The sequence below is a fragment of the Pan troglodytes genome, chromosome 2, assembly GCF_028858775.2.
Source record: "Pan troglodytes isolate AG18354 chromosome 2, NHGRI_mPanTro3-v2.0_pri, whole genome shotgun sequence".
NCBI classification, from domain to species: Eukaryota; Metazoa; Chordata; class Mammalia; order Primates; family Hominidae; genus Pan; species Pan troglodytes.
Window position 1 is genome coordinate 173,193,084 of NC_086015.1, and position 12,068 is coordinate 173,205,151.

A 12,068-nucleotide genomic window follows, 5' to 3' on the forward strand; every position below is an offset into this window, starting at 1 on the left:
TAGCATAAAAAAAAAAAAGACTGACATTGTGGAGAGATACAAACGTGTATGGACATGGTCATCTCTAATCTCTAACTGCTATGACACTCAGAGAGGTTGAGAGGCTCAGGACACTCCCCTTGTTCAAGGCTCTGCGTGAAGAGGAGAAGGAAGAAATTGTGCAATATTTTATTTTATTTTATTTGTTTCAGATGAAGTCTGTCTCTGTTGCCCAGGCTGGAGTGTAATGGCGTGATCTTGGTTCACTGCAACCTCTGCCTCCTGGGTTCAAGTCATTCTCCTGCCTCAGCCTCCCAAGTAGCTGGGACTACAGGCATGTGCCATCACGCCCAACTAATTTTTGTATTTTTAGTAGAGGCAGGGTTTCACCATGTTGGCCAGGCTGGTCTCGAACTCGTGACCTCAAGTGATCCACCCGCCTCGGCCTCCCAAAGTGCTGGGATTACAGGCTTGAGCCACTGCGCTGGCCTAATTGTTCGATATTTTAAATGTTTAAATGACCGGCAAGTCGTAGGTGCTCAACAAATATTTGTTGAATGACAACAAATTAGCACTGTTGACACAAAAAAGGCAATGCAATATATGGGCTATTTAATATTTGCAGATTTTTATTTAAAAATCTGAATTCACAGTACACTGCAGGCGGTTGCTTAGAAGCATACAAGTTTCAAGAAGTTCTGTCACCCTGTGTATACTCTTTTTTTTTTTTTTTTTTTGATACGGAGTCTTGCTGTTGCTGCCCAGGCTGGAGTGCAATGGTGCGGTCTTAGCTCACTGCAACCTCCGCCTCCTGGGTTCAAGCGATTCTCGTGCCTCAGCTTCCCGAATAGCTGGGATTACAGGTGCGTGCCACCAAGCCCGGCTAATTTTTGTATTTTTAGTAGACATGGGGACCAACGTGGACCATGTTGGCCAGGCTGGTCTCAAACTCCTGACCTCAAGTGATCCGCCCACCTTGACCTCCCAAAGTGCTAGGATTACAGGCATGAGCCACCGCCTGGCCACCCTGTGTAAACTCTTATCTGGAGACAACTGCCAAGTTTAAATTTGCAGAGGTAAGGGAAGGAGAGGCCCTGACCCGGTGGCCCCCGCTCGCCCACCTGCTGGAGAGATGGGGAGCTCCTAGGACAGGGGCTGGGTCCTCAAGATGTGGCACGAGGAAGGGGGTCTCACTGAGCCCCCAGCGGCTCCCGCACTGCGCACCCCTGGCTGCGTCCCTCTGCCAGCCTCAACTCAGCCCTCTCCTAGCCGGCGAGGGGTGACGGTCTCTGTGATATCTTTCCGTCCCGCCGGCAGGCGGCGCCCTCCGGCCCTTGTTTCGTTGGGCCCGGACGGGACGTGCGTGCTCAAAGGTTGCCCGGCTCTGACGCCCGCATTTCCTGGTCTGGAGCCGGCTGAGCCACAGCAGGGTCGCCGCGGGGTCCCGGGGCCGTGCTCCCCTGCCCCTCCCGGGAGCGCGCGGGGCGGGGCGGGACCAGGCGGGCGAGCTGGGCCCTCGCCCCTCCCTCGGGCGGTCACCTGGGCACGGGCGCTGCAGGTGTCGGGGCCTCAACCTTGCGGAGCCGACAGCCATCGATCCTCGGGTGAGTGCGGGCGCAGGTGGAGGGTGCCCGGCGCTGTCGCCACCGGCGTCCCAGCCTCGGGGCGGCGAACGGTCCCCGCGCCGCTCCCGGCCTCCCTGGCCGGGCGCTCAGCGCGTCTGGGAGGGGAAGGAATTTCCTTTGCAGGAACTCAGGGGCTGGGGGTTCTCTGCTACTTAAGAGATCCAGGAGTGGAGCCCGGACGCCCGAGCCTTCCTGCTTCGGGATGGGGATTACCGCGGAGCCTTAGCAACTGGGGTCTGTCGTGGGTTTGAGGGCAGGGGGTCCGGGGAATGGGCGTGTCCCGCACCCAGAGACTCGCCACCCTCTCTCCAGGGGGAGATGCTTTTTAAACATGACAAACCCAGCAAGGTTATAGAAATGGGTGTATGCAACTCTTCGCTCTTTCCTGGCGCCCAGAGGTGAATAGTCTCACACACACACGCGCGCGCGCGCGTGCGTGCATTCATTGGGGCCGACTTTGCGTCCCTTCCCCTGGCCTCGAGCGTTGGGGACGGCGCCCCCGCCCGCGCCCGCCACTGGGATTAAGCCCCAGGGCCTTGCCCGGCTATTTGTTTTCCGAGGCCGTTGCGTCCGGGTAGGTTCCTGGATGACCATCCTGGCTGGCTCAAAATTCCCTCTAGATTACCTGCGACCACCCCCAGGAACCCAGAGACTGAAACTCCTTTTCTCACCTGCGCAGGTGGCCTCGAGGTGGTGGCAGGGCCGCCCCCTGCAGTCCGGAGGCGAACGCACGGACCGGGCCTCCGGAGGCAGGTTCGGCTGGAAGGAACCGCTCTCGCTTCGTCCTACACTTGCGCAAATGTCTCCGGTAAGGGGAAGTGTCGCTTAAATCCCAGAGATAACCCCCACCGAGAAGCATCACAAAAGACATGAACGAGTGTTTAGCTCTCAGGATTGTTATTGCTTCGAGTGAAATGGTTTCTTGTGTGCTTTTGTGCATTTATATATAAATATAAACATATATGTATACATTTGACAAGCTCTAAGACCGGCACTTGTGATATCTCCAGAATAGAGTTATTATAGTTATTTGGAAATTGTCAGTGAGGATCAGCTTGGTTGCTATGCGAATTGCAGGGAGGAGGACCTGTGTGCAGTTTCAAAACGATTTAAGAGAAATTCGGTGGCAATACAAGGTGTAGACGTTGGTTGGATCGTGATTTGATGAATGTTTTTTAAAATGGAGATGATGCCCGAGTGCGGTGGCTCACACCTGTAATCCCAGCACTTTGGGAGGCCGAGGTGGGTGGATCACCTGAGGTCAGGAGTTCGATACCAGCCTGGCCAACATGGTGAAACCCTTCTCTACTAAAAATACAAAAATTAGCTGGGTGTGGTGGCGCGCGCCTGTAATCCCAGCTACTCGGGAAGGCTGAGGTAGGAGAATCGCTTGAACCCGGGAGGCGGAGGTTGCAGTAAGCCGAGATGGCGCCACTGCACTCCAGCCTGGGAGGCAGAGCGAGACTCCGTCTCAAAATAAATAAATAAATAAGGAGACGATGAAGGACATTTCTACTGATTATTTGATGGTATCAAGGAAATCATAATAGTTCTGTTTAGTTACTTTTGGTAACGGTATCCTGATTAAGGTTTTTAAAATCCCTGTAGAGACACAGACTGAAGTTGAAATCCAGCTTTGGGATTTGCTTCAGAATTATTCAGTTTTAGATGCTAGCAGAGAAGGGAGGGGAACAAGTTGAGAGGAGATTGTTCATGGATTGTTAATAGTTGAAGCTGGAAAGAACACATGGACACAGGCAGGGGAACTTCAGGCACGGGGGCCTGTCGGAGGGTGGGGGGAAAGGGGAGGGAAAGCACTAGGACACATACCTAATGCATGCAGGGCTTAAAACCTAGATGACGGGTTGATAGGTGCAGCAAACCACCATGGCACATGTATACCTATTAACAAACCTGCACATTCAGCACCTGTATCCCAGAACTTAAAGTAAAACAAAAATAAAAATAGTTGAAGCTGGATGATGGTTATGGAAGTCCTTATGCTATTGTTTCAGTATTTGTGTGTGTTTGGCATTTTCCTTTAAACAGAACACCACCACTTGTGGAGCTTTTTTGCATAAGGTAGGTTTGGCACTGCAGCTGAGTCTAGATGCAAGGTCTTCCACAGACGCTCGTTCTTTGTAAATTGGGTGTCAAGACTGCTTCTCCAGACTCGGTCATAAAAAGTTTTTTTCTCCCTACTGGAGGTGCCGATTTATTTTGCTCAGAAGGCAGAGGGTGTTTGCTGAGTGTGACAAAGCTGAGCGGATCAAGTTGATGCAGGTGGAGGCTAGGTCAGCTTTTTTTACACAAAGGGCATTAGCAAGCCTGGGGGTTGATTGCCTCCGGTCGGGCGGATTGTATAAAACGTGTTAGCAGTTTTTCCTAATTGCCCAAATCCCTTCCAAGTTGTGTTCATCAAAAAACAGAGTTTGCAGTAGTGAACACACGTGTCGGTATGCACTTAGGATTTATGTACACTTCTGAAAGCATTGCATGCATCAGTAAAAAGTGTACATGATGAAAACAAAGCACAAGATGAGTAGAGGGCTGCTTATTGCTTGAGAGAGAGCTTAGCTGTGCATTGTGTTGCCTATTTCATCTTTATCTTGTTTGCTTCAGCGATCATGACATGTAAATATTTAGCAAAGCACTGACTCCTAAAAGTTCTGCATGGTGTTAACACATTTTTTTTAAGAACCATGCTTGAAAGAGGGTAAGGAAGGAGTAATAGCTATATCTTCATCAGGCTTGCTCCAGATTTCTTTTCTCCAGATTTAGCCTGTAATTCCTACTCATTCTGTCATGCTTGGTCAGTACTTTGGAATAGTGATTCTGAGAGGGAGCTGTTGAAGTTAGTAGAGGGAGGAAGGGGAGGTATATTTCCGAAAGGTAAATCCCCATTTTTTAGTAGCTTCAGTATAACTGAATGTAATGCCTTTTGATTTAAAGATAAAACAAGTCAAAGATATGAGATCTGGGACAGTTAAAAGTTGAAGTGTTCGGTGAATCTCCCCGGCGTAGACCTTGCTCGTGTAGATTCACTAGTCTAAAGGATGTAAAGATTTTTTTTTTTTTTTTTTGAGACGGAGTCTCGCTCTGCCACCCAGGCTGGAGTGCAGTGGCGTGATCTCAGCTCACTGCAAGCTCCACCTCCCGGGTTCACGCCATTCTCCTGCCTCAGTCTCCCGAGTAGCTGGGACTACAGGCGCCGGCCACCGCGCCGGGCTAATTTTTAGTAGAGACGGGGTTTCACCGTGGTCTCCATCTCTTGACCTCGTGATCTGCCTGCCTCAGCCTCCCAAAGTGCTGGGATTACAGGCGTGAGCCACCGCGTCCGGCCGTAAAGATGTTTTAAGATTGGGTTGAGGAATGCTGAAGCATGTCCTAATTTCACTGCTGTGATGGGAAAATAATGAGACAACCAACAAAAATCTCCTTACAGTGGGGGGAAATACCACAGTGAATTCATGATGGTTCTTAAATGAAGTGAAATTGTTTGGTTTGTGGCTCTGTTTTCTTGGTATGAATGAAAGAAGTATGCAACTGTCACGTAACTTTATTTTATACCTCAGTTTCCTCTCTAGTTCCCTAAAAGAGCATGGAAAGAGAAAAGAAACTTGCCAGGCCCTTTAGTGACCAAACTAATGTTTACTCTCCTCTGTAGGAGAGTGGTAGATTTTGACTCTGGAGAGTTGATTGCTAATAGCCATTTTAAGGACTTACCACAAATGTGACACCATTTCGCCCTGATTCACATTATTAAGGGTATGAACGCATTAGAAAAGCAAATTGCTCCCTTGTTGGGCTAGAAATGATAGGAAAGGGTGTTGGCAATCTAGTCAACAGTATTCTCCTAGATTCATAAACACTTCGCTTTCATCTACATCACCTCATCCCATCCTGTGAGGCGAAGCAGTGGTGATAGAGGGTAATTTTGGTTTTTAACAGATGGGAACATTGAAATATAAGGAAATCAGCCTGCGCAACATAGTGAGACCTTGACTCCACAAAAAATAAAGATAAATAAATAAAAATTAGCCAGGTATGGTGGTGCACGCCTGTAGTCCCAGCTACTCAGGAGGTTGAGGTGGGAGGATTGCTTGAGCCTGGGAGGTTGAGGCTGCAGTGAGCCGTGATCATACCACTGTACTCCAGCCTGGGTGACAGAGCAAGATACTGCCTCAAAAAAAGAAAGAAAGAAAGAAAGAAATCTAAAGAAGCTTGCTTTAAATCACATCTTTAGGGAGACAGGGAAGGAAATTTAACATTTATCAAGAGTTCATTGGCCAAAGAAAAGAGTTCATGGGCTGGGTGTGGTGGCTCACATCTGTAATCCCAGCTCTTTGGGAGGCTGAGGGGAGGAAGGTTTGCTTGAGGCCAAGAGTTCAAGACCAGCCTGGGCAACATAGCGAGGCCCCCATCTCTACAAAAAAAATAAATAAATAAATAAATTAATAATAATAAAATTGGCCAGTGTGGTGGTGGCTGAGGTGGGGAGGGTGGCTTGAGCCCAGCAGTTCTAGGCTGCAGTAAGCTATGTTTGCACCATTGCACACCAGCCTGGACGATAGGGCAAGACTCTCTCTCTTAAAAAAAAAAAAAAAAAAGAATTCATGGTAGTCTTCTGGTAGTCTTCACACACTTTTTTTTTTTTTTTGAGATGGAGTCTCGCTCTGCCACCCAGGCTGGAGTGCAATGGTGCGATCTCAGCTCACTGCAAGCTCTGCCTCCCGGGTTCATGCCATTCTCCTGCCTCAGCCTCCCCAGTAGCTGGGACTACAGGTGCCCGCCACCACGCCCAGCTAATTTTTTATATTTTTAGTAGAGACGGGGTTTCGCCATGTTAGCCAGGATGGTCTCGATCTCCTGACCTCGTGATCTGCCCGCCTCAGCCTCCCAAAGTGCTGGGATTACAGACATTCACACACATTTTTGTTTTTTGTTTTGTTTTGTTTTGAGACAGAGTTTTTGCTTTGTTGCCCAGGCTGGAGTGCAATGGTGTGATCTCAGCTCACTGCAACCTCTGCCTCCTGGGTTCAAGCAGTTCTCCTGCCTCAGCCTTCCACGTAGCTGGGATTACAGGTGCCAGACACCATGCCTGGCTAATTTTTGTATATTTAGTAGAGACAAGGTTTTACCATGTTGGCCAGGCTGGTCTCGGAACTCTCGACCTCAGGTGATCCACCCGCCTCGGCCTCCCAAAATGCTGGGATTAAGGTGTGATCCACCATGCCTGGCCCACACACGTTTTTAATTCTGACAAATGTCTCTAGGTTGGGTATTATCAGTCCATTTTGCAAATGGAAGTTGTAGCTAGAGGTTAATAGTTTTTGCCTGAGGTCTTGCAGCTAGATTCAAACTCAGCTCTGTCAGATTTGACAGTCTGCGTTATTTCTGGCAGTTTCACACTACCTTTAGCAGGAAGCAGAGCAACACGCCCAAGAATTGGGTAGTCTAGGCAAACTATCTTCTTATCACACCCTACTGTCCTGGTGACAGGCGGGGGGCATGGGTCACATCTGACCAACAGATGTTCTGTCGGGCCAGCATAGAGCTTAAAAAAAAACACTGAGTCAGCGTTGAAAATTGGGAAATGTCAAATATTCTGCCCTAACGATTCCCAACGGCAATACTAGAGCAGCTGCCTCTTTAGGGAAGGGTAGTACATTCCAGTCCCCTCAGCCCCCAGCAATCCCTAAAATAGTCCCCAGCCCTGAGATTGTACTTTTTTTTTTTTTTTTTTTAACGGTAAGAGATCTTTCTATGTATGTGTCTCTACCCCAAATGGAATAACAAAATATAGGTTGAGAGGCTCTTGTTGCAAGAAAAATGGGAAAGACATTTTGGGAGGCCAAGGTGCGGGGATCACCTGAGGTTGGGAGTTCGAAACCAGCCTGACCAACATGGAGAAACCTCGTCTCTACTAAAAATACAAAATTAGCCTGGCGTGGTGGTGTATGCCTGTAATCCCAGCTACTTGGGAGACTGAGGCTGGAGAATCACTTGAACTCAGGGGGCGGAGGTTGTGGTGAGCCGAGATCACGCCATTGCACTCCAGCCTGGGGAAGAAGAGCGAAACTCCATCTCAAAAAAAAAAAAAAAGAGAAAAGAAAAATGGGAAAGAGCATATTCCTTTGAGGAAATGAGAGTCTTGTGTTGAGTCTCAGTGCTTCTCTGTCAGACAAATACAAGCCGCGTTGTCATTTTTCTCCCATGCTGCCTATTTTCTCACTTACAAGGAACTTGTTCGCTACCCCCTGCAGTTTGACAAGAATGGAGTAGGTGTGGGCAGGCCTCAGTAGGGAAAAGGAATGGCTCCAAACTCCCACACCATTGGGTCTTTGTGAGTAGGCAGATGGGTCTTGTGCACCTTGGCGGTTCCCCAGGGTGTCCTGCAGGGATGGGGCACCAAAAAGGCCTTTAACCCTTCCCCTTTAAGCAGGGGACCCATGTGGATCCTGAGGTTGTGCATCAGCTCACTGTAGCTGCTCTGAGCTGGACTCCAGCCACTCTGAGGGGTTCCTAGGACTTGCAAAGGGCCCCTCTCCCCCGTCCTTCTCTGCCCACCACTCTCCTGCTGATGACAAGTCCACTTCTATACACTGCTTAGGCACAGCCCCCCAAGAAAGCTCTGCAGGGATGAGGAGCTGAGGCACCCGCATAGTCCAGCCTTAAGGGGTTTCTGTGATGCAAGTCCAAGGGTGGCTTAATTTCCTTGCCTTGAAACTTTCAGTTAAGGGTCATGGGGCAAACATTCTCGCTTCTGTGAATAGCTGGAGTTTCATGACAGTTGAAGTTTCTCTTTAGATCTTTGTTTCCTTCCCCTGAGTTCTGCATTTTCTTCCCGTGTACATGTGCCGTGGAGGAGAATGAAAAGAGGAAATGGCACAAAAGTGAACCTTGTTGGGTGGCTTTCAGGAAATGTCAGGTGCTGTTGTGGGCCTTTGTCACTCGAGTTGTCAGTCTAGGTGTGTGTGTAAACGGACATGGAATAAACAAGGGCTCCAAGTGGAACAGCTTGTTTTGGCCAAAAGAAGTGAGTTCAGGCCGGGCATGGTGGCTCACACCTGTAATCCCAGCACTTTGGGAGGCCGAGGTGGGTGGATCGTGAGGTCAGGAAATCGAGACCATCCTGGCTAACACGGTGAAACCCTGTCTCTACTAAAAATACAAAAAAAAACAAAACAAAAAAAAAAAACAATTAGCCAGGGGTGGTGGCACTCGCCTGTAGTCCCAGCTACTCGGGAGGAGACTCGCTTGAACCAGGAGATGGAGGTTGCAGTGAGCCGAGATCACGCCACTGCACTCTAGCCTGGGCGACAGAGCGAGATTCTGTCTCAAAAAAAATAATAAATAAAAAAAGAAAGAAAAAAAAAGAAGTGAGTTCAGAGGCTGACATGTTTTGTGAATGCCAGACCAGCTGCTTGATGGGATCCTTTCTGGAGAACTCTGCGATTCAGGTTTGTGGCTGTGTGCTCCCTCAGGTGATGATTAACCCCCTTGTCAAGGAAGAGTGGGTTAATTGGTTATTAGCCAGAGCAAACAGGGAGAGGCCGAGCAGTCTTGAGTATGGACTCAGCCAGATCCCTGGGTTTCATTTCTGGTTCTTCCACCACCTGTGTGACCTTGACTCATTTTTTAAAACCTCTTTGTACCTCAGTTTCCCCTGTGTAAGCTAGAAGTAATAATAATACCTACATCATAGGGCGGTGAGGATTCAGTGGCATGTCAAGTGCTTGTAACAGTGCCTGGCATGGAGTAGGATGGATTGTGAGTTAGCTATTATTATTGTTGTTGTTAGAGCCCTGCTTCCTTTACTTTCACTTTTACTGGGGAGAATTTCCCCCACATAATGTTAGAAGAAAGACCACAGGGAAGAAATGCATCTGAGCTCTGACCTCTGTTCGTGGAGTGAGCCATGGGCTGCCCATCTGGGTTGCCACATGGCCTTAGGGAAATGTTCTCCATGACAAATGCTAACAGGGTGTTTGGTGCAGCAGCAGCTTTGGAATTGATGAGAACTGGGCCACAACTTGTGACTTTGAGCCAGGGCTTTGGCTTTGTTGTTCGGGGATTAAAATCTCCACTGACTGTGGAAAGGAGTTGGAATCCCCTAGCATTCATGTGGATACAAACTCCAACCCCTTATGAGAGAGCGGGCTAGTGTTAGCTGGGACACAGGAGTCCCAGCCTCAGCTATGCCACCGCCTGGCAGGGGTTTAAGGCCAGGTCTTCTGGGCAGCCAGTGCCTCTTCTGTCACCTGGGGATAAGCATATCTAATAGGAATGTTGTGAGGGGCTAACAACATTTTATGAAATCCTGACACAGACACAGCAAAGTACAATGCCTGACTTGCCCCTTAGTAGTAAAATCATAGAACAGATACATTGAGAGGCTTACTTTTTAACTTGGAAAAGTAATATAGATGCTGTTAACTAATGTTTATTTAATATTTTATAGTTCCTAAAAGGGCTATCTGGTTTGATCTTTAAACTAGCAATGCAGGTTTCTGTTTGTTTACATTTGTTTCGATTGCCTTTGGCTGCCTGTTTCAGGAGAGGAGGTACAGAAGTGAACCCAGGTTCAGGCCAGAAATGAGAACATGGAATGGCCTTCATTTTACTTTATCAGAGAGGTAACATGAGTTCTTATTCTTTATGCCCTTAAGTAATTCTGAGGAGGAAGCACTTTAGAGATTGATAGCTAAGGTGTTCCTGGGAAGCTGAAAGCATCCATGGTGTCCAGGGAAGCTGAATGGAGGGCCAGTGATTCCCCTCCAAGCAGCAGGGCAGAGGTCTCCCCTGTCGACAGCCCTTGCCTGGTCCCCTTCAGCAGGGGGCGGTGGGAGGAAGAGAGGCAGTAGGCTTTGGATTCTCCCTCCTGCCCCAGGTGCAGACCCAAAGCTTCAGAGTCCATCCTACCTTCACCTAACCCTTCGTCCTTCTCCTGCACTCCAGCCAGGTGTTCCAGTGTGTAGTCTGTACCCGCCACACCCTCACCGCATCCCCAGCGGATGGGCCCCAAGCCTGCACTCTCCTGCTCACCGCAAGGTTTTCTCTTCTTCCTATGGCCTCTGCTACTTTCCATTGCTGCCCTTGCCTCCTGATCCTGCCTGCCTTCAACTTTACTGTATTCTGAAAGGTTTAAAGGGAAAAGTCTTTTATGACCCACAATCCAAGGATCTGAAGGCATTGACATTTGGGTATATTTCCTTTTTATTTTGTTTTACTTTGTTTTTTTATAAATTTAAAAAAATTTAACATTTTATAAACAATTCATTTTATGTTAGAATTTTAACATAGTTGCTATACTTTGATTAAAATTTATCATTATGACGATATCAAAAAGACACCTGCATGCATATGGTTATCATAGCACAATTCACAATTGCAAAGATATGGAATCAACCTAAGTGTCCATCAACCAATGAGTGGATAAAGAATATGTGATATATGTATATACACATCACATATACACATACACAACACACCATGGAATACTGCTCAGCTATAAAAAGAACAAAATAATGTCTTTTGCAGCAACTTGGATGGAACTGAAGGACATTATTCTTTTTTTTTTTTTTTTTTGAGATGAAGTCTTGCTCAGTCACCCAAGCTGGAATGCAGTGGCCCAATGTCGGCTCACTGCAACCTCCACCTCCCAGGTTCAAGCGATTCTCCCACCTCAGCCTCCCGAGTAGCTGGGATTGCAGGCATCAGCCATCATGTCCAGGTAATTTTTGTAGAGACAGGGTTTCACCACGTTGGCCAGGCTGGTCTCGAACTCCTGACCTCAGATGATCCACCCGCCTTGGCCTCCCAAAGTGCTGGGATTACAGGCGTGAGCCACCATGCCCATGAAGGCCATTATTCTAAGTGAGAACGCACTCCAGCCTGGGTGACACAGTAAGACCCTGTCTCAAAAAAAAAAATTGTTAAAAAAAAAAGCTGCTATGAATATTCTTGTACAAGTCTTTTTTAAAAAACAACTTTATTGAGGTATAATTTATATGCCATAAAACCCACTCATTATGTACAATTCTATGGTTTTTAGTAATTTATAGGTTTGTGCAGCCATCACCATAATCCAGTTTTAGACTTTTTGTCACTCCCAAATTTCTCTCTGCCAGTATACAATCAGTTCCCACCTGTAGCCCCAGATAGCCATTGAACTTCTTTCTGTCTCTTGCCTTGTCTGGGAAATTTCAAATAAGAGGAATCTTGGGATATGTAGTTTTATGTTTATGTGTCAGGCATCTCTCACTTAGCACAACATTTTTGAGGTTCATCCATGTTGCAGCATGTATCAGTAGCTTGTTCCTTTGTATTGCTGAGTAGCATACAGTTTTATAAATGTACCGCATTTTATTTATCCACTCACCAGTTGATGAACATTTGAATTGTTCCCAGGGCTTGGCTATTATGAATAATGTTGCTATAAACGAGGTAATGTTGCTATCT

The 12,068-nt window shown here is 47.6% G+C and overlaps 1 protein-coding gene across 7 annotated transcripts in view; it reads left to right on the forward strand.

Annotated features, from left to right (window-relative positions):
• Nucleotides 1-1,073: 1,073 nt before the first annotated feature.
• Nucleotides 1,074-12,068, forward strand: part of GPR160 (G protein-coupled receptor 160) — an 80,867-nt gene continuing 69,872 nt past the window's right edge. The window contains exons 1-3 of one of the 7 annotated variants that reach the window (XR_010155063.1): nt 1,077-1,583; nt 2,284-2,412; nt 11,199-11,340. Coding sequence is in view for 3 of the 7 variants with exons in the window: in XM_063805259.1 (XP_063661329.1) it covers nt 1,148-1,583; nt 2,284-2,412; nt 10,164-10,183 (585 nt within the window). In the remaining 4 variants the exon portion in view is untranslated. Of the gene's footprint in view, nt 1,584-2,283; nt 2,413-10,163; nt 10,261-11,198; nt 11,341-12,068 lie in introns of those variants that run through there. The other 6 variants (XM_063805259.1, XM_063805258.1, XR_010155065.1 and 3 more) reach the window with 6 other exon arrangements.